Source organism: Tinamus guttatus, unplaced genomic scaffold, assembly GCF_059628265.1.
Source record: "Tinamus guttatus ecotype Peru unplaced genomic scaffold, ASM5962826v1 Tinamus_guttatus_pri_ptg000211l, whole genome shotgun sequence".
Taxonomy (NCBI): Eukaryota; Metazoa; Chordata; class Aves; order Tinamiformes; family Tinamidae; genus Tinamus; species Tinamus guttatus.
The window spans coordinates 6,902,614-6,926,884 of record NW_028288745.1 but is presented as its reverse complement, the minus strand read 5'-3'; the positions used below and the strand labels follow the sequence as shown (position 1 = coordinate 6,926,884).

Here is a 24,271-nt window from a genome sequence, read left to right as displayed (position 1 = left end):
AATTTAGAACTGATAACGTTCTCTGAAAAGGGGACTAAGCAGAATTAGATCAGATTTAACAAAATCTTCTTTTCCTACAAGCTCTAACAGTCAGCTTGGCTTTGTCACTTTTACGTGTAACTTCTTTATATGCGATACTTAAGGCAAGAGGCCAGTGCCAGTAGGGAAAGGCAGCAGTTCTGGCTGTTAAGTCCATAGTCGGAAGGCCAGTCTGGTACTTCACTGGGCTTTGGGGGTTCTCTACAGGTAAGTGTGAGTCCTAATTTGTTACTCCTTTTCCGAAAAATGTGTTTTAAATTAAAATGGTGGATGTTTCAACAGCTGCGAAACATTTTGACTGTGTCCGAAGAAACTGCCAAAAACTAATGGACTTCATTTATATAAACTGCTTTTAGTGAATTACAAGTCAAAGGATTATTTTATATTAAAGAATGAATTAACACTGCCTATATGCTGCACCAGGCTAAAAAAGATGAAGGTTAATATAAATCTTTACAATAAGGAAGAAAAAAAAGTCCCAGTCAGAAGTGCACCTTGGTTTTAGCTGGTGAAGTAATGTGTGCTGAATATGCAACGGTTAATTCCTACAGCCATAGTGTATCTGTTTGTGTATATTGGTGTGCAGTGCGGATGCGGGAGCGCCAGGCAGATGTTGTCTACGTGGAGGCTTCCCGACGCGCGGTCGCGAGAGCGCTGGCTGCACAGGCACCTCGGGGAGCACGACCCTCCGTCAGGGTATTAGACCTCAGCGGAATGGGAACTTCAAGTTGTTAGGGTGGGAGGGTGGGTCTGAGGAGGAAACGAAGCCGTAGCCGGATAGTGAGTAAGTGTCCTTTTAAAAGGAACTAGCTTTTGCATGTGGTTAAGATTCCTTTGCACAAAGAGCTGTATGGAGGGTTGTGCTGAATGAGTTTAAAGCAGCTGAGCTTTTTCAGTTGAAAGGGTTTTTTATTTATATATAAATATATATAAATATATTTTATATATATTCTATATATATATTGTTTTATGTGGGGTTACTTGCATAAGGAATTTGATGGCGGGAGCCTCCGAAGTGTCCTTGGAGCCTCCGGCCTTGGTCCCTGCTCTTCCTGGGACGCTCCTCGCGCTGCGGCCGCCTCGTGGGGCCCCGGGGCAGCTCTCCTCCCCTTGGGCCCTTTGGTGCGGGCTGCATCCCCTGAGGGGAAACCAGCTCCTTTGGGTGTAGAGATCCTCCAGTCCGTATGTTAAGGCTGTCAATATTAGAGCTAAAGCTTTTTTTAAAAAATTATTATTTTAATCTTGGGAAAATTTACATTTAGAGATAAAACTCCTCAAAAAGATGAGCTTTCCCTGCCACTGGAAACTCCTTTTTATTTCCCAACTTCTTTGCATCTGCACCTCTCGATAGGCAGGAGACGTTTCCTCTCAATGGTTTTTCTCAGCGGTCCCCAGGTTTGGGTGCCCTACCTCAGCTAAACGCCATCCCTGTTGTTGTTGAAGAGTGTTTTGTTTTGCCTTCTGAAACTATCATGAGAGCCATAGCCGTGCTCGACAAGTGGGGTTTACATTTGTTTACAGAACCAAATCAGGAGAAGTTGAGCTTTGGGGAAGGAAGAGTAAATTAGGGGGACAGATTTATTCAGGGTTTTTTGTTTGTTTCGTTTCATGATTCCTTGTGAGGAAATAGATTTTAGTTAACCTTGTCCTATCGTTCTGAACAGGAAACTTCTGTCACTGTCATCATAAAAAGGCAAAAAGAATGTATTAATCTTAATGGTTGGGGGAGTGTTTTTTTTTTTTTTCCCCCCCCCAAATTCCTGCCAGGTCTGCTCCATGGTTATCCCTCCTGCCTCGCCTCTGCGTTTGCACGTGTCGCGTGGGCACTGCACGTGGGAGCAGCCCTTGCCCTGTGCCATCGACTTCCCGCTCTCCACCTGCTTCCTCACGTGATGGTAGAGGAATCTTCCCCATTTGTTTACATTTGTCATTTCTTAACGAAGCTCCCACGGGGCAGTGGGCGCGAGAGGCATCAGGCAGAACATAGAGGGAAAAATAACATTCTGTGAATGAAATATTGTATGTTCAGATTTTATAAGATTTTTTTTTTTTTTTAAGCCAGCCCAATTTACAGCCGTATATTTTCTTATGAAAGATGTTCTAATACCAGGTGCTGTAACACTATCGGTGGGTTTTACTGTCTGGTGATAAGTGTATACAATATTTCTTAAGGGCAACTACGTACTGTGATGTAAAAGTCTGGGCTAAAATGTATATAATCTGTGTACATAATTGTGTACTTGATTATAATTGATTGTAAAGATTTAATAAAATGTAAATATTCTGGTCACACTGTTCTGAACTGGCAGTAACTTCTGCCTTGGGAGAAGGGGGGAGCTGCCAGCTGGGCACCACGTCCCCTGCTCCGTCACCTCCCTGGGGTGGGAGCGGTTCGGCCCGGTGCCTTTATTCCACAGGGGGATGTGTGTGTGTTGTTTCACCTCCCCTGTAGCCTGTGTTTTGTTTTATTTTTTCCCCTTTGGGGGCAGGGATAAGAAAATGCCTCTTGCTCAACAGAGGTGTGGGAGCGCCAGCGTCGAGCCCTCCGTGCTGTTTTTTTGTGTGTATTTTCAGCAGAAAGTGCTGGCAGCCTCGCGGAGGCCTGTCTGACGTCACCGCACAGTTAAGGGGTGTCAGGAATTAATGACTTGGAGCATTTTGGGCAAGGGCAGGTGCTGGGTGCCCTGCACAGCCCCGGCAGCCCCTTCTGCTGTGGGAGAGGTGCTGGGAGGCCCCTAAGCAGAGGGGCTGAGGGAAGCGCCTGCTTCCCTGGCAGGACTTTTATCAGCAAGGGCAAAAAAGGCACCGAAGGGGCAGTTCCTGCCCCGTCCTGGGGTCCGGAGCGGGTGCAGAATGGCTGCCACCACATGGGGGGGCCTCAGCTGGGCCGGCCTGGAGGCCCAGAGCTGCTGCCACTTCCAGAGCGGCACCTGCTCCCTCTCCTCGTGCTCTCCAGGGAGCTGTTTCGCCAGGGTGTCTCCCTGGGCTGCTCGGCGCCCGCTGCCAGGGGCTTCCCGCCCTCAGCAGGGCCCTGAGCGCCGGGCAGCCCCGCACCAGCCGGGCCCCGCTCGCAGAACTGACGCGGCTGCTATTTCGGGCGGCTGCTCCCCCCGGCCCGGTGAACAAGCGCGGCGCCGTGTGACTCATTTTGGAGTTATTAATAGACACATAAAATCAGGATGCCAAAAAAGCCTGAGAATGCCCCGCTCTGGTCCCACACCGTGCCCGCTTGGGAGCTGCTGCTCTTACCAGCTGTTTGAGGCAGAAAGGGCAAATTTCCTCTTTGGCAGGGCTGCACACCTAAGCTGAAAAGAAAAAAACAAAATGGTTTTAAAGCAAAGACACAAGCAAATGTCTCTGCATTTTCCCCTTGCCAAGCTCAGGTGTGTCAGGCTCCCCTTTATTTTGCTGAACCCCCAGAATGTGGGTTTTTTTGTGCTTGGCCTCACTTTCTCCTCCCCAAACAACCTGCTTCCCCAAAGCACTTGGCCTCCACAGTCCCAGCCTCCATGTCTCCCCTTCCTATGACATTCCTACATTTGAACTGAAAAAAAGTGAATATCTTACTGAAAAGAGAGATTTTTCTCAGCAGGATCATGAATCCAGGAGAGAGACTCGTAGTATTAAGAACTTTAAATTAATGAGCAGCAAGGCCATGGTCCTTCGTGCGTTTTAAAATGGTTCATGGGGGAATTTGCTCCATCACCTTCCCAGGCATGGAGGGTTTGTATGTGGAAACTTATAAATCTTTATCATCTTATAGATCTTTATCGACTTATAGTTCTTTATCATTTAGAAAGCCAAGTCTATGCTAAAAGGCGAATCCTATCACCCCCTCCACTGTCTTGAGTTTGCAAAGCACCTTTGAGGGAAGAGTTTTGGGGGATCAATCCCCAGACTGTTCATTACTTAAACTGCTCAAATAACTCAAGCCACCTGCTTGAGCAAAATTTATGGGGAAAAAGACAGTCACGAGCAAGAGGCCACCCTGATCATGTCAAAGACTTGGTGACAGATCAGGTGCTTCCTCAGTGCTGAGAAACTGTAACAGCCCAAGAGGACAACGTGCCAGGCAAAAGGATGAAAATTTCAAGGAATTCATACCGTAGCAAAGCAGGAAGAAGGTAACGAGCTCCTTTAAAGGAAATAAACTCCATAGCACATGTGAGATGCCCCTAGCTGTCTTGGAGCTGCTTCAAGTTACCCAACCCAGGGAGCCAAAAACATGGGGGCTGCTGTTGCCTCCCCTCTCCTCAGCCCCCTACAGCACCGCGTTGGATGAATGACAAAAGACTAGAATACATAAAAACAGTAAAATGTTTATTTTCTTAGAAAAAAAGAGATTCAAAATGATTGTGATCACACTCCCGTTCGTGCTCAGCAAAGCCAATACTGCAAGCTTAGTCCTCGATTAAGATGCCTAGTAAATGAAAACTCTTTTCCTCTTGAAAGACAGATCCCTGCAGCCTGCATCACTTCCAGCATTGCAGTGGTAACGTGCCTTTAACGGACACCGGCTGCTCGGCTTCTTCCCAGCGGAGAAACAAGGCTGGCCATGGCAAAACATCCCATCTCCAAAGCTTGAAATCACCAGCATTAAGAAGCACTCCGGCCCGTACGGATCACAGGCAGCCTTATAAGCTCGAGCGTTCGCTTACGGACGTCTGATGTGACATGACCTTGTTCACTAGAAAACCGGCCCGGAGCCTGAAAAAAATCAACGCGATCTTTCAGATTAACCTTAAAGATTTGCTGCGTATCTAGACATGGAAAAAAGTGGAAAGTTGCGACGAGTTTTAACTAGCAGCAACGGAAACGGTCCCACACGAGTCCTTGGCGGGATTCCTCGTCTGGCCATTAAGAAACACTGGAACTGAATGGAGCATATAATGTGGAGATGATCTTCTGGCGGGATGGAGCGCGCTCGCTCTAACGGCGTCCCAAGGGGCTCGGCGGGGCTGTACTCTATTTACACAGTAGTAGTCCTGCTTCGCCCGCAGCGCTGGCACTATGTGACATCTTCCTCTTCTGAACAATAGTCACGACCCTGAGGGAGGGAGAGGAGAGACATGTTTGTGAATGAATCACTGGAAATACAAATGACAACAAGCAGCGACGGTTCTGAAAGAGCAGCCAAAGACTGCAGAAGTACTTCACAATGACCCCAAATCCAGCAATCCAGCAGGCTGCTGTACGCCAAGGCCCAGGCGGTGCTCTCCAAAGCATTAACCAAAGTCACAGGCTCAGGGCGCTGCTGGAGGTGACGTTACCTGTCCCCAGCCCGCTGGCAAAAGGGGGCCCTGGTGGCTGTTACCCCCTGCCGTGTCTGCACGAGGGGCCACCAGCGCCTGCACGAACCCCAGGGACACCCTCCTTCCCGCCGGAGCGGCAGGGCCAGCGCACGGGCCGGGCCCCAGCTGGACACGGTCGCAGCTCCCGCTCTCACCGCGACACCAGCTGACGTAGGTGCGTTTTGCAGCCACACTCGGGAAACCGCCGTGGCTGGGGAGGGAGCAGCTTCTGATACAACCCGCCATGAAGCCCACCGAGGTGGGCTGCCTGGGTTGTGGTTTTTGTGTTTTTTAATCACAAAACCACAGATGTTTCTCTTCTAGGGGTAGATATAAACCTAGAAATGCGTTGTTTACTATTTAGTTGCACCTCAGCCTTGGCATTTTTGTCCCACAGTGAGACAGCTGCCTACAGGTTGGACCATAGCCTACAATAATAGCATATACATGAAGAGGATCATTTCTGATCTGTACTTAGGGCTCTAGAGAGAGCAAACCTTTCTCAAACTCTCCTGGCCAAGCTGAGTTACCCAGGGAATCCCATGGGATACGAGGAGCCAACATCATGCTTAAAAGTTGATTCACACTTCACTTTACCGTAATCTCTTCCTTTTTATAATTTTTACCCTCATAAATAAAAAAAAAACCCGCAAGTCTAGCTATGAAAACAGCTCTCTGACTAGCTTAACCCCCCACACTGCCTGAGCGAAGTATTTTGTTATTCCTCTCTTATTTTATACTATTCTAAAAAAAAAAAAATCACATTTGATAAAAGCAAAACAAATCTGTTGTTTGGGACAAATAAGAGATTTATCCAGAGTAATACGCCAGCATGGTGGGCAAAAATGGTAGAAATTCACAGTTGTCCAAGTAAAAATTCCCCTCCTTCTCTGCAACCCCAAATTACTATGTGGGAGTATGAATTACTTTTTTCCAGCTGGGGAATCAAATGTTTAGCATCAGATATTAAATAAGGCTCCAAGATTTGAAAGCTAAGGAAACACTGATGAGTGAACATCAGCTCAGGGTATAAGGAGGAGCAAAGCCTTCCTGCCCAGCTTCTCCTCTGGCTTGCAAGGTGATCCAAACAGCCCATTGAGCCTCTGAATGTCTCTGTTTCCCATCTATGTCATGACATAAAAATTCACCATCATTTCCCAGGGAATCACACTCAATTGGAAGATTTGGGGAAAACACTAGGATCCATAAATGAAAACTGTTATCAAGAAACTGAGCTGTCCACCCCTTTCCTTGAAAAATCTGCAGCCCAGATTTTGAGCCGGGGTCACCACCACATCTAGGCACGGTTGGGTCTTCAGCACCCGGTGGGTGGCAGTGAGAGCCCAGGCCCGCGCTGGCCTGCCTGGCTCCTACCTTTTCAATTTTTTCATCGAGCATCCTGAAGAATTCCTGCTGGCTTTCCGAGATGTGCATGCTGCAAAGCAAAGGAAGAGCATTAGGGCCTGCAGGGCCTTCTCCATTTTAAGACACTGGCGCTGAGGTCCAGGAGAGAGTAAAGACCAAATCACAGCCTGGCTCCGAAAGATCTCCTGGCCCAGATACGGCTGGTGGGGGCACAAGACACGGGGCATCCAACCCACCCCCCTCCAAGACAGCGGGGCCCTCCCACCAAGGGGGCTTCACAACCCTGAAATATGGAATGGCCGGGCTCAAAGGGTGTCTGGAAGCAGCTGCAACAATTTGGATAACCCCTGCAGATAACCCAGGCAATGTGCAGAAGGGCAGAATCTATAAGGAAACTGAAGGAAAAAACAAACAAACAAAAAAAAAAACAACAACAACAACAAACCAGCATTGCATTGCCTTAAGGATGAGAAGTTAAGGAAAGGTAGTGGCAGCAACTTTTTAATGTTTAAGAGGAAGGAACCAAGCACTTGGCATCTGTCAGGATGCCTGAAGTTCTACTGCTGGTCCATATGTACAGAGCTTTTTGTAACAATCTATGTTCTCCTCGATAGAGCAGCAAACTTCCCAATCCACTGCTCCTAGTAACAATTTAAAACTCTCTCCACTGTGCTTGAACATAATATTTGCAACATGGCCTAAGTTTTTGTTTTAAAATAACAGTCATTCAACAAGAGTAAAAAGTCCTTATTATTTTTTTATTTTTACTCTTCGAGCAAAGCTGGCCCTTCCCAGGCACTTGCCCCCACCAAATCCTTCCCCACTAGGGTTAGCTGTGTTATAGTTCTGAGATTATAACCCTCAAAAAAAAAAAAAAAAAATTCTGCACATTAAAAAATGCATTAAAAAAAAGGAAAAAAGAAATCAAACTTACTTTGCTCGGGGTTGATGTACTAATCCTGGGATCTCTTTGTTAGACTTAAGTCTTACATTTGAACTGGCACTTTTTTCCTGGAACATAAAAACCCCACAACACCATTAGCACCATTAGCATTGATGGTTCAGCTCCTCTCAGGCACGTCCGCCTGTTCGCCACGAGACACCCGCCATGAGACACTCGCCAGGAGACACTCGCCATGAGAGATCCGCTATGAAACACCCGCCAGGAGACACCCGCCATCAGCTCCGGGAGATGGACGTGATATGGGAGCCACCAAACCCATCGGTGGAGCCTCCTTGGCCGCACCAGCACAGCGCCCTCTCCAATGGCACCCATCTCCCATCATAGAGAAACCGGTGCCTGGCTGGAAACCCCCGGGGCGAGGAGCAAGGCTCCCCTCCCAAGCCTCAGCAAGCCCCTCTCTGCATGTTACATTAATGCAGGTACCGCTGCAGAGGCGGCCATCAGCTCAAACCTTGCTCTGAAGAAGCAGCTCCTGCTGAGGGACAGCTAGGAGGCCACAGGAAAAAACACTTTTTTTTTGCAATGTCTCCTTCCAGCAGTTCCATAAAGACGCTTGGAAGATCAGTGGGATGGGAAGTTCCCATCCTTGCTCCGGAGGGCCGGAATGAATTTCCTGACAGCTTCGCACGGTGGCCCCACACAGTCCTCTGGTCGCCTATTACGCCCAGTAACAGAGACACATCCAGCACCAGCTGCTTGGGGATAGACACCAATATGCAAGGTCGGTTTGCTTTTAATCCCGCTCTGCTTGAAAGGCAGGCGAGTAAGTTACACCACTCACTGGGGATTTAACAACAAGCCCCTTGGGAGGCTGTAACTGGATATCTACAATGGCTCGAGCAGGGGACAGCAGACGCTTTAGTCCCTCTCATTTTGCAATTAGTCACCATCCAGGTGAAGCTGTCAGTAAATCAAAGCGATGCTGCTGGATAGATTTGTTAATTCTTGCTAATTCCCGCCCCAAAAGGTCGTGCCACCCCAGGCGGCAGCGCAGGAGCAGATGGCAGCGGCTCTGCTGCCAGATGCTGCGGTTCCGCACGAGCCACCGCTGCCCTCCACGCATCCCCCTGCACCGCCTCTCACTGGGCCACCCAAACCCCATTTTAAGTATTTTCATCTTTTAAGAACTGCTGGTAACAGTACAGATGATTGTTGATTTTTGAGAGAGATGCTTGCAAACAGTGAGACTATGCATTATTATTAGTAGTATTACTTAATTTGGAAAAAAAATGCTGTAAGTATCCAACTTGTGACTCTACCCTGGAGCCCCCAACGTCTGGAGGTGACATGGTCTCTCAAACCAAATGTTTCTCTTTTTAAGATGCCTTTGTCTTGCTATGGAGTCATTCGTAAAATATACCCAAGCTCACAGAAACATTTCAGGTCTCACCAGGTCATGACCACCTTTTACTTTTCCCAGAACTACTTAACTCATGGTTAAGAGAGTTTTGGGAAGAGCTGGCTCCCGAGCTGGGCCAAGCACCGTGAGGAGCACGTCCGACGGCCCGCGGACGCATCACTCACTGCTCACGTGCCACGCGGGACCAAGGCCTAGGTGCTAATGGTGGGTGAGGAGACGCCTGACAAAGATGCTCTCATCATGGACATGGAAAGGGCCATTATTAAAAGCCATGAGGGATACAAATACCCATGGCCACTTTCTACTGCTAGTCCCACAACGAGCCACACTGGACTCGTGGGAAGCCACCCAACAGCAGCTCATGTGTCCCACCTTCCTCAACATCCTAAGCCAAGGGTGAAACACCCCCCAAAACACAAATCTTTTTTATCAAGAAAATGAAAGGGAAGCAAGTGCTAGCAGACAGGGCTGTTGCTGCCGCGCTCACGGATTACGCACTGCTGCTGGCTGATTTGCACTCAGCTCGAGGGCAGGTTTCGTAATAAATCGTGGTGTTCAATGCTTCATTTTAGGGAACACTCTTCCCATCTCAGGCCGAGTTTCCCTTAACGGGGAAAAATGGATCTGCCCCCAAAGTCTTACCCTATGAGGTACGTCCCAGTGCCTTAAAGAAGAGCCTTAATAAATAGCACAGCTGACCAACGTCAGTGCATAGGGCTGTGGGCTTCATGCCCATGTAAGAGGCTGTGGGCAGCTGTGGCGCCCGAGGCCTTCAGGGCAAACCCTGGCCGCTGAGGCACGCGGTGAGGCGCGCACAGGCGCGCAGCCGTGCGCTCCCCTTGGGAAAACGCTGCTGCTCCGGCCACCATCACACTGTGCGTCTGCACGGCCGCGGGAAGCACAACCTCCCTTTGCGAGGGGATCCTGTGCTTTCACCAACATACCACCCTTCCTTCAAATTGCTCTTAAAGGGTAGGCCTCATCCTGGAAAAAGGCAGGTTTCCATCCCTCAGCCTGCCCAGGTACTATGGGAGGCCTCCCTGCTGCAAAATGAACACGAGTGACCGGGAGACACCTCACCCAAAGGCAGCTCCCTGCTCCGGCCGTGCAGCCCCCGTCAGCAACATGGACATGCCAGAAGCAGAAACACAAGGACTAAAGGGATGCTGCAAAAGAGGACTGACTTGGCCAGGCCACCTGGAGCACCAGTAAAACCCAGCGTTGTCACCGTCTGTCCCTGACAGACTTGTCATTCTGGAGGTGTTTCCGGGGGCCAGCAGCTCAGGAAGCTTCCCACAGCAGTGAAGCGAGGCGCTAACATGCAGGTGCATGAGTGCATGCTTGGCTGAAAGCAGGGAGAACCCGGATGGCAACAAAGGTGTCATCCTTTTCAAATGCTTTCAAGCAGTGTGATTGTGAGACCCTCATCACAGTGTCCTCACCATGCTTACAGGATATCAACAAACATGAAAAACCCAGAAATTTGAATTTGATAAAATACTGTTCACTCGGCCGAGCTACTGGCATGCAAGCTCTGATAGGGAACATCACGAAAGAGCAGGAAGAAGCTGTGGAAATGGAAAAAGAGGAGCCAGTCTGGAAGCTGCTTTGGTTTGGCTTGGTTTATACTGCTTTAAACATCTGGGTTTTCTGGCTCCTTGGGCTCTTGAAAGAGCAGCCAGGATGAGAAAATGAACATTGTGACCAAGATAAAGCTAAAAACTGGTATCCGCAGGATTGGACACAGTACATGAAATTTCACTCCCATGCAAGGCAAGGGAGATGTCTAAAGGTGAAGTTGGATCCCTTTAGGGCATGGAGCATTACGGCTTAAATTAAAAAATATCCAGCAATGCTCAGAAGAAAATGCTGTGAGAAGCACGAACTACTCTCTAACTCTGGGTTATATAATACATCTTTAATGGCTTTTGTGCATCAGAGTGGTTGGAAGTTTTATCTAGTGAATGGAAAAATGTAGACAAAATGTTTGCCCATCCAAATGATGGAGAAAAATTAAAAACCTTCATTATGGAAAACTTACAAGATTAGTGTGACCCTCAAGGAAACTTCTAAGGTTAGGCTTGGCCCTGGTTTAGGCTGCAGTTAGCAAGGAAAAGCACAAGGCTTGTTCTTCTGCAGGCATCTCCGTCTCCCGGATCCTACAATCCCCTCGGGTAACAAGACCTGGCTCAGAATTAACTTCCTGCTTATTTAGCCTGCCTTGGTAATACATCTCACTCAACAAGCTTTTACAGAAATATATTTACAATAAATGACAAATTACTCAATGCCCTCCAATTTTTCATGCATGTCTCCTGAAGGCAGCTCTCCTCTAAGAGTGATAGTGTGGAACGAGCTTGCAAGAGGTCTGTGAAACATTTATATCCAGGCATAAGTGGCATAGATGCTCTTAAAAGTAACTTGGTGCATTATGCAGCCCATCGGGGCACGTAGCCATTAGTTTTTGCTTTAAAAAAAAAAAAAAAAAAAGTTTTGCAAAGCAGTGTTGCATTACATGTAAGTTGGTCTCATTGGGACGATGGTGACCACCAAGCAGTCGATGCGAGGAGGTGTTAAGAACACCCCGCAGCTCCCTCCTCCTGCCAGACAACGGCGTGTCGATGGTGCCTCGTCCCCTCGGGTCTGCAGCTGGGCTCATAATCGCAAGGGGGGAGGTTGGAGCCCCCGAGGTTTAACGTACACCTCTTACTACCGCCACGTAGCTCCATAATGTGCATCATGATCCTTTCAAAGATGAGGGAAATCGAAGTGTCCTACTAACCCAACCTCACTGAGGACTTTGCAGCATCGGGATACATGCAAGATGTTCCGCCACTTGCTCCAAACCTGAGATTTATGCAGGACAGTGGCATTTCTCATCAGTGCAGGAAGGGTTGGTGACTCCCTGCCTGTATGCGAGCGTGGAAAGCAGCGGCATCAATGCAGAGGTCTCCACGTGCGCCCGCTAACACCCCAGCATTCCCACCACCCCAGCCGTTCCTCCCGCCACGCGCGCCCGGCTCCCGCGGGCCCCGCGCGCAGATGCTGCCCGCCCGGGGCTCGCGCTGCACGCGCCGCTGCCCAGCCGCGTTTTCCACTCGCCGAGCTCCGCAGCTGGCGCGGGGAAGAGCAAACACATCCATGCACGTCCCGAACAGCAACAAACCTGCAGCAAGCTCACATTCTCCCAGCACTGCCCATGGGTAAGATTTTAAAATATCCTGTAGACGGCCATTATATAAACATCATCCTGGAAACATATTTTCAGTGCCTGCATTTTGCTTTTGTTGTCATTAATTCTCCAGTTTGCACAAAGCATAAGATTTAAGATCCAAGAGACGGAAATTGTAGTTCTTGGTACGTGGCAAATTTCACTGACTGTTGCTAAAACGTTGCTCTTAAAGGTCATAACAGTTTGATTATTATTAAGGATGACATATGTACTATGACACATGAAAAATATTACGGCTGCAGGAGATATCTTAACTGATTCATGTATTCTTAAGAATCTTTTTTATTCTTTTGTTTAGATGTTGTCTTTGAATATATAGCAGCAAGCTTGGAAAAAAATTCTTACTTCACGAAAAAAGCAGTAGCCTGATTATTTATGAAGGGCCCAGTCCATCCATAAGCATGGATTTTTGTCTAGACAATCGAAACGAATTCATTTGTCATTAATGCTGAGAATAGATAGGATATATACCATAATGAAAGGCAATCGCAAGGGCTTTTAAGACTTCAAGCCATGTAAAAATCCAACCTCCATTCCTCATGTGTTTATCTCCCATAGGTTCCTTCCAAAACTTGCATCTCCTCAGCAGAAATGTGAACCAGCAAAGTAAACACCTTCTATCAGCGATGAATAAAATTAGCCTTGGCTGCTAGAGATGCTGTTCATCAGGGGAAGATTTCCAGACCAATTACTGAGCGAACTACCTTAAAATCCATCAAGACACAGAATTGGAGGCACTGACAACCAACATATATTTAAGAAACACTAAATTACCATGTGCCTGATCCATCATCCCAAAGGACAACAAAATGAAGCACCAGTATTGCCAGAGCCTCCATAATCTCGTGTTCCCTGACGCCACCTTGTATATTGTCCACTCTGATTCCAGCATGTCTATCATCTCACCTTCCATATGGCCTCTTCCCAAAGCCATCCCCTGCCAGGTGGGAGAGGGCATGGGGAGGACTGGAAATCAACCTTGCCCTTCTACACCAGAAGGGTCCTCCTCCCCCTGCTTGTCTGAAGGGCATCAGGGCGAGATGGGCTGCGCTGGGCATCACCCCTGCTCCCTCAGCAGGGAGCAACACTGGCCACGTGAGGAGGTCTCTGAATGCCCCGCAAGGGCCGACTGGCTGGACATGGGGAGGTTAGTGGGAACCTCTAGTAGGACAAGTAAAAGGAAAGGAAAACTAGGGACATCCTCCAAGGTCCCTTGATCAAAATAAGAAATGGCCCTGAGAGACTCTGTGAGGTCAGACTCCTGAAAGCTTCAGATGGCAGCAGCAATCACCAAAGGAAGATATTTCAAAGTATCACCTAATCACACCATCTGAAGACATGTATCTAAAGCACAGGTTTCTGCCCAACCTGTTCTCCAAAGCTTCAACTCTACATTTCCTCCGGAGCCTGTCTTCATTTTTTCACTTCCCTAAAAGTTCAAACATTCTTTCTACTGCCCAGCTGAAAGTTTTGCCTGAAAGAAGCCTTTATATATTGGATGACTTATGTTTCCTTCTGCCTTTTTAGGCTAAACAAATCAAGTCCTTCTATCTTTCATTACAGCTTGCTTTTGCTAAACCTTCTTGTCACTCCCCTCTGGGCCCTTTCCAGTCTGCCTACATCTTCTTAAAGATCATGCTTCCAGTTTTGGTCACAAGATTTAAAACCTTCCTGAGGTCAGAAAGTATCACGTGCATTACTGCATTTGACAGCAGTAGCAGCTCCCATTTTAATGTGGTGTCTCCAACCAGTAAGGTTAACCTGAAGAATTCAAATCGAGACAGCATTTCTCTGTGAGTGACAGCTCTGTTGGAGACTTGCAAGCAAACTGAGGCTACCAGAACATTTTCACTTTTCAGGTTTTCCTAAAAGCAGAAGATGTTTTGTGTTCTGAAAGGCAGGTTGAGTCACAAATACTCAGCTGAGAGCACCCAGCTCTTTCTAACAGAAATTCTGTTTTGCATTTTCAAATCTTCTTGACTTAGGCAAGTCTTTGCAGAAAGCATCCATTTTGTTACTATAAATCATGGTTTGCAGTGGAAATATTAAGTAAGTTTTATTACTAGATGTACAAAGGACATCAATGCACTGTACATTCATGCCTCAAAAAATGAGGCAAATAAATGCTGAAGGAGAAGGAAGCTGCCCTCAAGCTTGCTCATGGTTACATAAAATTTGTGGTACAGTATTCGAGATCCCTCTCGAGCCGAAGAAGTGTTAGGTGATACCCATCTTTCTGCCTCAACACTTGAATTGCTCTATGAAACAATTACTTAACGCTATGAGAATAGCCACAAGGTCCTTTAGCTTGCAGTCCAACAGCTCTTCCCAAAATTGGAAAGAACAACATGCAAACCCAAAATATACACTCTTGAATCGCTTTAGAGTAGAAAGATAGGAAAAACACCTCCAAAATTCACTAGGCTTTAACTAACATGGGGATGTTGACAAAATGAAGGACTTGCCTGTGATTACCAGCAGCCTCAAACTGCCAAACACGAAAGCTTTCACCCTGCGTCAGAAGCATGTTGGTCAGAACATACTTCCAATGAGGGGAGAAAAAGAGTTTAGAAAGAAAATAATGTCCCATTTTTTCATGGTATCATTGCAGTGTAATGTTCAAGTACTTCCTTGCACTTATTTCACTGTTTAATCTTAATGTGATAATGAGAACTTGACTTCATGCTGTACACCACGTCAATGATCCTAAGAGCAAAATTAGATTTTATTAAAGCCACCAAAGCCCATGCTCTGTCATCCCTCTGCCTTTTTACAACAAGATTAGCCAGAACTTTCCTTGACTGTTGCTGACGAACCTTAATAAATAAAATCTCTTTTGCAATCGCACCTGCTACGCTGTGATTAGTAGTTCTGCCTCGCTCATGTGAAAGGAAGATTGTCAGAGACAGGGTGATCAAGGTGCTTCCAAAAATCCTGTAGAGCAAAATGTATTTGGGCAGAGACCAGCAGAATGCCAGAGCTGCATATAGACTGAATCCGTATGATAAACCGAGCAGAAGAACAGGAGGGTCACTCACCATCAGGGCACATTTTGCCCTGTTTAAACCTCATTTAGGTAATGAACGGGCAAGCACAATCAAGCTTTTCCTTGTTTTGCCATTTCTTCAAAATGAAGCATGGCCACCAACATCATCTTGAACTCCAAGCTATAAACAGCAGGTAAACAGCAAGCTGTAAACAGCAAGCTATGAACAGTGCTTTGCTGTGAATGTCCTAGGATCACCAAGGCCTTCCTGGTGCTATGTACACACAATGCCTCGGGATTGCCATGGTTGGCTCCTTTGGGCCAAATTCCTGAAGCTTAAATCACTTGCAATTAATCATAGCCTATTTGTGGCAAGTGGATGGCAGGGCAAGCGCTCGAGTCACCTACAGAAGTGCAGAGCAGCTGCCCAGGGCCCCGCAGAAACTATGGCCAACATCAGTTAGAAAGGAATTTCTGTAGGTTATAGAACTACACATTTTCAATTTGGCAACTTTTCTCCTTGCATGATCATAAATGATAAGCATGGATGTAGCTGCAAAGAAGGAACGAGAGGAGAACCAATAAAAATCGGGACAAAGTTCTACCTCCCAAACACTTAATACAAGGGACTTAATACAGTGAATTATCAAAACAAAGCCCTTTCTTGCTAAAAGATAAAAAGATCTCTTATTTTGTTTAAACTTGTTTAATATCTAGAATTATTTAATATCTAACATTCTGAATGGCATCCTATCCGGCACAAACCCCAGAACTCCCTGAATAATTTTGAGGCAAGAAAAACAGCACAATAACAAATAACACGATCGTATTCAACATGCTGTACCCTGCCTCTTGTTATATTTGGTCTAAGCTGTCAGCTTGCTGTAGAAGCCGGCCAAGAAATCTTCAAACCCTGCCAGAGCTCGAAGTACCGGCCAGAAATATTTGTCATATCGCAGCTCAGTTTCCAAAAAGTGAGATGCTGGACTTCCTGCGCCAGGAAAAAGTAAGGCGCAAAGGACAATAAAAAAAGGACTTACTTAATATTGGTGGGACACTTCAGATGAAAAGAATCCGAGTGCTCTCACGGCTGCAGCGTAACAAATAACCTTGCCCTCAATGCCTGCGTCCCCGTGCGTCACAGGCAGCTGGAAGACCCAGCCATGCGACTGCTGGGTACTGGGAGCTAGGAGGAGGCAAAGATTTCCAGCACTTGGCCACCATGGCAGCATCCAGCCATACAGAGCAAGGCAGTTTTACCTTGGATTAAATTTATTGATTTTTTTCAGGGAAAAATATGTAAATTGGGCAAAAATGTAAGTTAAGAGTATCTGAAATGTCTATTAAAAAAGCTCATATTTATGCAAAAACTGAAGTCCGGTAATGCTGGTTACAATGAGCTGAGACCCACCACATGATCCGCCTTGATGTTTTTCAAGGCTTCTGGCACCATTTCCCTTGACATTTGATAAACCAGTTTGGAAAAACAAGCCTGTTCTGTGAGGCCCCGGAGATGGAAGTGCCCTGGGCTAAGCGCAGCGCTGGTGCAAAGCCACGTTTGGGCAGTCCATCGTGGCACCTGCTCAAAGCAGACACACGCGGCGAGGAGCGTTTGGCGGTAGCTGTCCCAGAGCTGGATTTCCATGGGTGACACGTGTGATGAAAAATGACAAATTCCAGACTGCAACTGCTTTCCTAAACCGCAGAGAGCACCCAGCCAGGAAGGACTCCAGTGTTTTGCAAAATTCAAAGTCACCCTGACAACTTGGGGAGACACGTACTGGGAAACGCGGGAGACCGTGCCAGGGCTAGGAATCACACCAAGGCAGGAATAATCACCTGGATATACACAAAGCACAAATGCCAGATTAAGCAGCAATTCTGCAGAAAAGGGTGGGTTAGTGAGCTGGACGGGAGCCATTGCTATCATGCTGCTGCAAAGAGGGCAAGCAGCATCCTGGCCTACACGAAAGGTGCAAGAGGCGACGTGAGCTTCTTCTATAGCTACGGTCCTGGAGAATCCCCCCACATGGCTGGAAAACACGGCCACTGGGAAAATACCGCATCAATTAGGAGTTGCTCAACCCCAAGGATGACTGAAGCGAGACACGACAACCCACAAATCAAAGCTGGTCAAAGCATCCAGCCAGTGTCTATCCCATGGCTTTGTTCCTGGCAACTCCTTGCTTCACCTTACGTAAGGAGCTCGAAGCAAGAGCAAAATAATTATACAGTATCTCCCAGCCCAGCTTTAAGTTCCCCTAAACGCAATTAATCACAGAGAAGTGCTGGCAGCTCCCAATTTGCCAGTGAGAGGCACCCAAGTAATAAGGAAACTCGCAGGGTGCTCTGGAAGACGGGCTATTAAACTCACGTACTGCACTGCTTTAATCAGGAAGAGTTAATTAAGCCACTGCCTCAATACAAGTTTTTATGGTGTTGCACTAGCCATACATCACTTTTATAGGACTCTGGCTGTGGCCACGATGCCTGTGCGTTATCCGTCTTCCCAAATTAATCTGTCGACGTCTGCAAACCCAGAGCAGACCCCGTATATTCTGCCTGACGGGCGGCGGGGCCGTGTCCAGGGAGACGCAGCCTCGAGGGCGCGCGATGCTGACGGACCGCTCTGCGGCAGGGCCAAACACCGAACCCCCCATCACTGCCCACGGGGCAACCCAGCGCGATACAAATGACCTTGTTTTTATTTTAGTGCTCACGGAGGCATGATATAAAAATTAGCACCCAGCTCTGTAGCGTCATAATCACAAAAGGCAGTTTGCAGAGGAAAAAAAAAGGAATTTTCCAAATCTGTGTCCCAAAAAGGGTATTCTGCCATTAAATGGCGAGAAGTTGTTAATTTTGCAGCTCAGAGGAGCTACAGAAAAGTCCCCTGGGGAAAATTAGGTGCATGGAAGAGGTGGAAGGCACTTGCTATATCATCTAATGTAGGCTCTTGTGGTTCCACACATGCAAGCCAAAAGGAGCCTTACACGCACGCACACACACACACACACACACTTGATCATGTGTAAATAAATACAAACATATACAGAGATAAAAAGAGGAGCAGAAAAGGCACCTTGGAAACTCACTGATTTTTTAAAAAAATGCAAATTGGAAAAAAAATCTGTTTTATTTAAGTGAGAGACCAAGAAAAGCCAGAAGAACTGCTGGCGAGCAGCACATTGGTCTTCTATGTGTTCTTTCCATTTAACAGTCAGGTTAATTCAGATAAATTCATAAATCTCCTTATTTACATGTAAAGATGGGAAGATATATTTAGGAGTTTTTAAGCACAGCAAAATGTGTTCATGAGCATTTGAAAATGAAAGCTGGCCAAGCTTTAGTTACAGGAGCGTGTTGCAACGCTACCAAACTTTTATAATTAATCCTTGCCTTAGATCATCTCGGAAAGCATCAGGAGTCTAATTAACACTGGCTGGCAGATCGGGAGGCCACAACCTGCATCCTTCGCATCCCGTGACCAGGGCCTGGCACGGTGCCGGCTCACGGCACTGAGCTGGAAAACATTGCTCCAAATTCGCAGTAGCTTCTCTGAGACCCAAGCTAACAAATGGGCAAAACCAGGTGACGAGGAAAAAAACAAACAAATAACCCCAATCCTCACCACTTTATAGCAGGGATGACCACTAACAGAAGACAATGTGTATCCCAATATCCCAAACTTCTGCTTCTGCCTCTGGTTTGATAGCCTGAGCTGTGGATAAACATGACCTAAACAACCATTGCCGATCACCGGCAGTGCACGTACTGCAGCATAAAAGCGCTGGTCTCAGTGAAATCCTTCAGAAAATGACTTAGTGCAGAAGCTTTTAGGGCTCCTTGTGCTATGCTTGCACACAGAGCCGCTGACTCTGATTCCTGGCTACCGCCTGCAGGCACTACTGTAATACAAACTACCTTTTATATTTAAATATATACGTACATACCCACACAAATACAATATTATTGCATGATTAAAAAGCCCTGGTTTTGTGTTCCCATGCATAGGCTATCAGGCAGCTTGTTTCTTTATGTAAAGCAGCCCAGCTTTGATGCTATCCCGCAGAAAGATTACACAGGAGATAAAATCACGAGTCCCACACTGAGCACACATCAAGTGGCTCAAAGGAGATCTAGAAGGAGGAACATTCCAAGAGCTGTGTTTGAACAAGAAACACACAATTTAAACCCAAAAGAGATTTTCTTCTCCAGGAAAACCAGCAAGAAATGGCTCAGAAAGTAGCGTATTAGCTTATTTTGGCACTACTTGGCTGTCTGTGCAAATCAACTCTTAGTATTAAAAAGTATTCGTGGGGGAATGAGGCTTATTTTATGACACATCTACATGCAGCTCCAGCCTGCATCCTCCTCCACGCACGCCACAGCCTGAACTCACAGCGCCAGAGCGCTTGCTTTTGCAAGCATAAATTTCTTAGCAAAGGTTTTTTCTCCCCAAGTTTTTTTTTCTTTTTAATAAGAACACCTCAAGTCCCTCAAGTTTATAATTTTATATCCATTTCCCCTTTGCCCAGTCTTCTCCTCCTCCACCATATGGTGCCGTCCCTCCCCTTCAGCGGAAATGCAGAAATTCCTCCCAACACCCACATTTACGTTTTTCATCCGTCTGGGCACCGGCAGCAGCAGCCTAAAGAGCAGAAGGGAAAAAAAAAAAAAAAAAAAAGAGAGAGGCAGCTGATCTCAGTTTCCCACAAAAGCTAAGAGAAAGAACTAAAGCTGAAAAACCTAATTAGAGTGGAAAAACTCAGGCTGAGCCCCTTCCAGCCCCAGGTCTCAGCACAGGTCACACGGGTGAGGAGAGATGTTCTCCTTGGTTATGGCTCAATGGGGGAAATTCAGCTCCTGGCGGGTGTCTGGAATAGCACATTTGGGGCAGAAGAGCTGGAGCCGGGCAGTGACACCAGTGGGAAGGCAAGTGCCAAGTGGCTTCATGGTCTCCTGCAGCATCCAAGGAGAAGGGGCAGGAAGCCACATGCATTTTCCCATTTACAAGAAAAACAAAAGCTCAGTGACCCCATGTCATTTACGTATAAGTCAAAATCATAGAATCATAGAATGCTTAAGGTTAGAAGGGACCTCTAGGGGGTCATCTAGTCCAACCACCCTGCACACGCAGGGTCACCTAGAGCACGTGGCACAGGACTGCGTCCAAGCGGGTTTGGAAGATCTCCAGAGAAGGAGACTCCACAACCTCTCCTGACAACCTGTTCCAGTGCTCTGTCACCCTCACTGTCAAGAAATTTTTTCCTTAAGTTCCTGAACTTTTGATGCTTTGCTTTCCGGCCGTTTCCTCTAGTTCTGTCAGTGGCCACCACTGAAAAGAGGCCAGCACCATCCTCCTCACTGCCTCCCTTGAGGTACTGATAGGCACTGCTCAGGTCCCCTCTCAGCCTTCTCTTCTCCAGGCTGAACAGGCCCAGCTCCCTCAGCCTCTCCTCACAGGGCAGATGTTCCAGGCCCTGATCATCCTTGTGGCCCTGCGCTGGACTCTCTCCAGCAGCTCCACATCCCTCTTGTACTGTGGAGCCCAGAACTGGACACAGTACTCCAGATGCGGCCTCACCAGGGCTGAGTAGAGGGGCAGGATCCCCTCCCTCGACCTGCTGGAGACGCTCTTCTTAACGCACCCCAGGATCCCATTGGCCTTCTTGGCCACAAGGGCACACTGCTGCCTCATGGTCAACTTGTCGTCCACCATGACACCCAGGTCCCTCTCTGCAGAGCTGCTCTCCAGAAGGTCGGTCCCCAGCCTGTACTGGTGTCTGGGGTTATTCCTCCCCAGGTGCAGGACCTTGCACTTGGCCTTGTTGAATTTCATGAGTTTTTTCACCGCCCAGTTGTCCAGTCTGTCCAGGTCCCTCTGGATGGCAGCACAGCCCTCTGGGGTATCAGCTACTCCTCCCAGTTTGGTATCATCAGCAAACTTGCTGAGGGAGCACTCTGTGCCTTCATCCAGGTCATTGATGAATAAATTGAACAGGACTGGACCAAGGACTGACCCCTGGGGGACACCGCTAGCTACAGGCCTCCAACTAGACTCTGCACCTCTGATCACCACTCTCTGGGCCCTGCCATCCAGCCAGTTCCTAATCCATCTCACTGTCCACTCATCTATCTCACACTTCCGCAAGTTGCCCAGGAGGATGTTGCGAGGGACAGTGTCAAAAGCCTTGGTGAAGTCGAGATAGATGACATCCACCACCCTCCTCTCATCTATCCAGCTGGTCATTCCATCATGGAAGGCTATCAGGTTAGTCAAGCAAGATTTCCCCTTGGTGAATCCATGCTGACTACTCTTGAGCACCTTCTTGTCCTCCATGGACAATGGCCAGTATGAGCCGTTCCATCACTTTTCCGGGGACGGAGGTGAGCCTCACTGGCCTGTAGTTGCCTGGGTCCTCCTTCTTGCCTTTTTTGAAGACAGGTGTGACATTGGCCTTCTTCCAGTCCTCCGGCGCCTCCCCTGTTCGCCAGGATCTTTCAAAGATGATGGAGAGCGGCTTAGCTGTGACGTCCGCCAGCTCCCTCAGCACTCTGGGGTGCATCCCATCAGGGCTCATGGATTTTTGGGTATCAAGTTTCCTTAGATGCTCTCTGACCCATTCTTCCTCTACTCAGGGCAAGTCTTCCTCTGTCCAGGTTTCTTCTCTTGTCCCTAGGGCCTGGGACTCTAAAGGGCTGCCCTTGGTAAACACCAAAGCAAAGAAGGCATTGAGCAACTCTGCTTTTTCTGTGTTATTCGTAACCAGGGTACCCACCCCGTTCACCAGCAGACCCACGTTTTCCCTGATCTTCCTTTTGCTGTTAATATATTTGAATAAGTTTTTCTTGTTATTTTGTTATTTTCCTGTTATTTTTAACATCCCTTGCCAGATTACATTCCAGATGTGCCTAAAATATTGAAGCCGAAGCAGGGAAGAATATTCCTGCTCTGTAAGAATAGGTATTTGCTTAAAAGATATGCTGGAAAACATGGTTCTTCTCCCACCGACTGCAGGAGTGAGCATTAATATTAAAATGGCAAAGATATCAGCTCATTCTCCTTTGGCACAAAATGCAAGACAACTAGTAAAATAATTAGAACATTCCTGCTATAATTTTTATTCCTGCAGGTCCCCTCACTTCTCTACTTTTTCAGCAATTTTTCTTTATGTCTTACTAAAGAATCATAAAGAGCTTGAAAAGGTATTTTGGGTGGTGAAGAAAGTCCTGTATTTATATGATATGCATTGAAAAAGCCTGGGATTGTTTATTTAAAAAAATGTGCATGTTTTAAAAATAATGGTGCAAAATAGGGTGGGAACTCCTGTTTGTCTCATCCCTTCACAGCAGAGCAATGGGACATGCAATGGGAAAGCCACGAAAATCAAATCTAAAACTGCACATTTGGAAAAATATGTTAGAAAAATATCTTTATATTAATGTTGAGCAAAATGTCGCCTTGAGCTATCCTGAAGGCAATCCTTGCGTTTGTGAAGTTTCTTTTCCCCTTCTTCTGCCCACCTTGCACATTTTGCCCCTCTTTTCTTGACACCTGTGCATCCTTGCCCCACCGACGCCTTCCCAAGACGGTGCTCTGTCTCTTTCTTGCTTTGACTAGCAGCTCCTGCAGACTCCCCCTTGATGCCTCAGTCCACATTCCCAGGAGCAGCTCCACTGGCCAGAGAAGATGCTACAGCTCTTGTCTGTCACTCAAGAAGATGCATTAAAATTACATCCGAGAGAGACATTTAACACAGTTTTGAGGTCTACTTTGTGCTACAGAGCTGTCAAGTGTCATCTGCTTTGCTGTGCTTCAAATAAAAGCAGCTGTCATCAATCTCAGAAGAGAGGCTAAGCAACCTCTTTCCTGAAGAAAATGAACAAATTCATCCTCTCATAATGGTCATTCCTTGCTTTTGAGTTTCATCTTGGACCTTGGATCATGCCAGCAAAATACAGTGTGAACAACCTGAACTCCCATCTACTAGGAAACACTAGATGTATTTTTCTTTAAACAGGCCAAGGCATTAATGAGATAATGTTGATTAAAGATAAATAAGATAAAAGGAAGAGGAGAAAAAGCTCTGACGAAGAAGTAAGGATCTGTCACAGGACCCCATGAACTGTATGGAGTTAAAGCCTGAAAACTGGCTGCTGAAGGTCTTTTACTTAGATTAGACAACAGTTAATTTGACTGACTTTAAGGTCAATCCTTTTTTAACTCAGTTTTCAAAACACTGGTTCTGTAAGTTCACAAACACTTTTACAACTTAAAAAGCCCCTAGACACGCCATCAACAAGTTACGACAAAACTCTCTGTAAGAATTTGCCCAAAACTAGCAGCAGCAGTCCCACCCTCACAAGCTCCCATCTCTGCTTTAATAAATCAAGATAAATAAATTCAGTATCGGTTTTGCGTCTGGAAGTGCACACTCCATCTGTCACTAATCTGAAACTCCCTTCTCCAGGTGCAGCAGATTAAGTGCTCACGGTTGAACATCCACCTGTGGGACAGTGGTAGTACCAAGCTGATAAATACCTCCAGTGTGAAACCTGGAGACTCAAAGCAGCTGAGACACAAGCCTGGCCAAATCCAAGTGATACTGCATGAACTGCAGCTTGGATGGAGGCGACGGTATCTGGGCTGGCTCCACATCGTGCCAGGATGGGAGACACGAAGGGTCCGAGGTCCACGTGAACGTGTCTACCTTATGCCTCGGCTCCTCCAGGCATTTATGAAGAAATCTTATTTCTATCTCGTGATCACGGAAGGCGTACCTAAAACCCCAAGCTCCCAGAGTCCTATGTTTTTAAATAACAAACTTTATATATAAACTATCTATTTTGGCCAGCTGACTCATTTTCAAGTGCTGGTGACACTGGAGTTGGATTCGCTCAGCGCTTGCAGGGAGCAGACAGGGGTCTGCACCTCCTCCTGAAGGTCAGCACCGAGGAGCTGCAGGCGCCAAACAAACAAGCGACCGCCCAAATGCCGGCTTATCCGCACCGAGCTGAACTGGGACCTGAA

At 47.0% G+C, this 24,271-nt stretch overlaps 1 protein-coding gene across 1 annotated transcript in view; it reads right to left on the bottom strand.

The window, feature by feature from the left end:
* Nucleotides 1-4,826: 4,826 nt before the first annotated feature.
* The window catches only part of CUNH1orf21 (chromosome unknown C1orf21 homolog), a 37,765-nt gene continuing 18,320 nt past the window's right edge, over nucleotides 4,827-24,271 (bottom strand). Inside the window, exons 3-5 of the mRNA XM_088524574.1 lie at nucleotides 7,630-7,706; nucleotides 6,705-6,765; nucleotides 4,827-5,086 (exon numbers count right to left, since the gene is read on the bottom strand). Coding sequence (XP_088380700.1) covers nucleotides 5,048-5,086; nucleotides 6,705-6,765; nucleotides 7,630-7,706 — 177 coding nt within the window. The 3' untranslated portion in view covers nucleotides 4,827-5,047. The remainder of the gene's footprint in view (nucleotides 5,087-6,704; nucleotides 6,766-7,629; nucleotides 7,707-24,271) is intronic.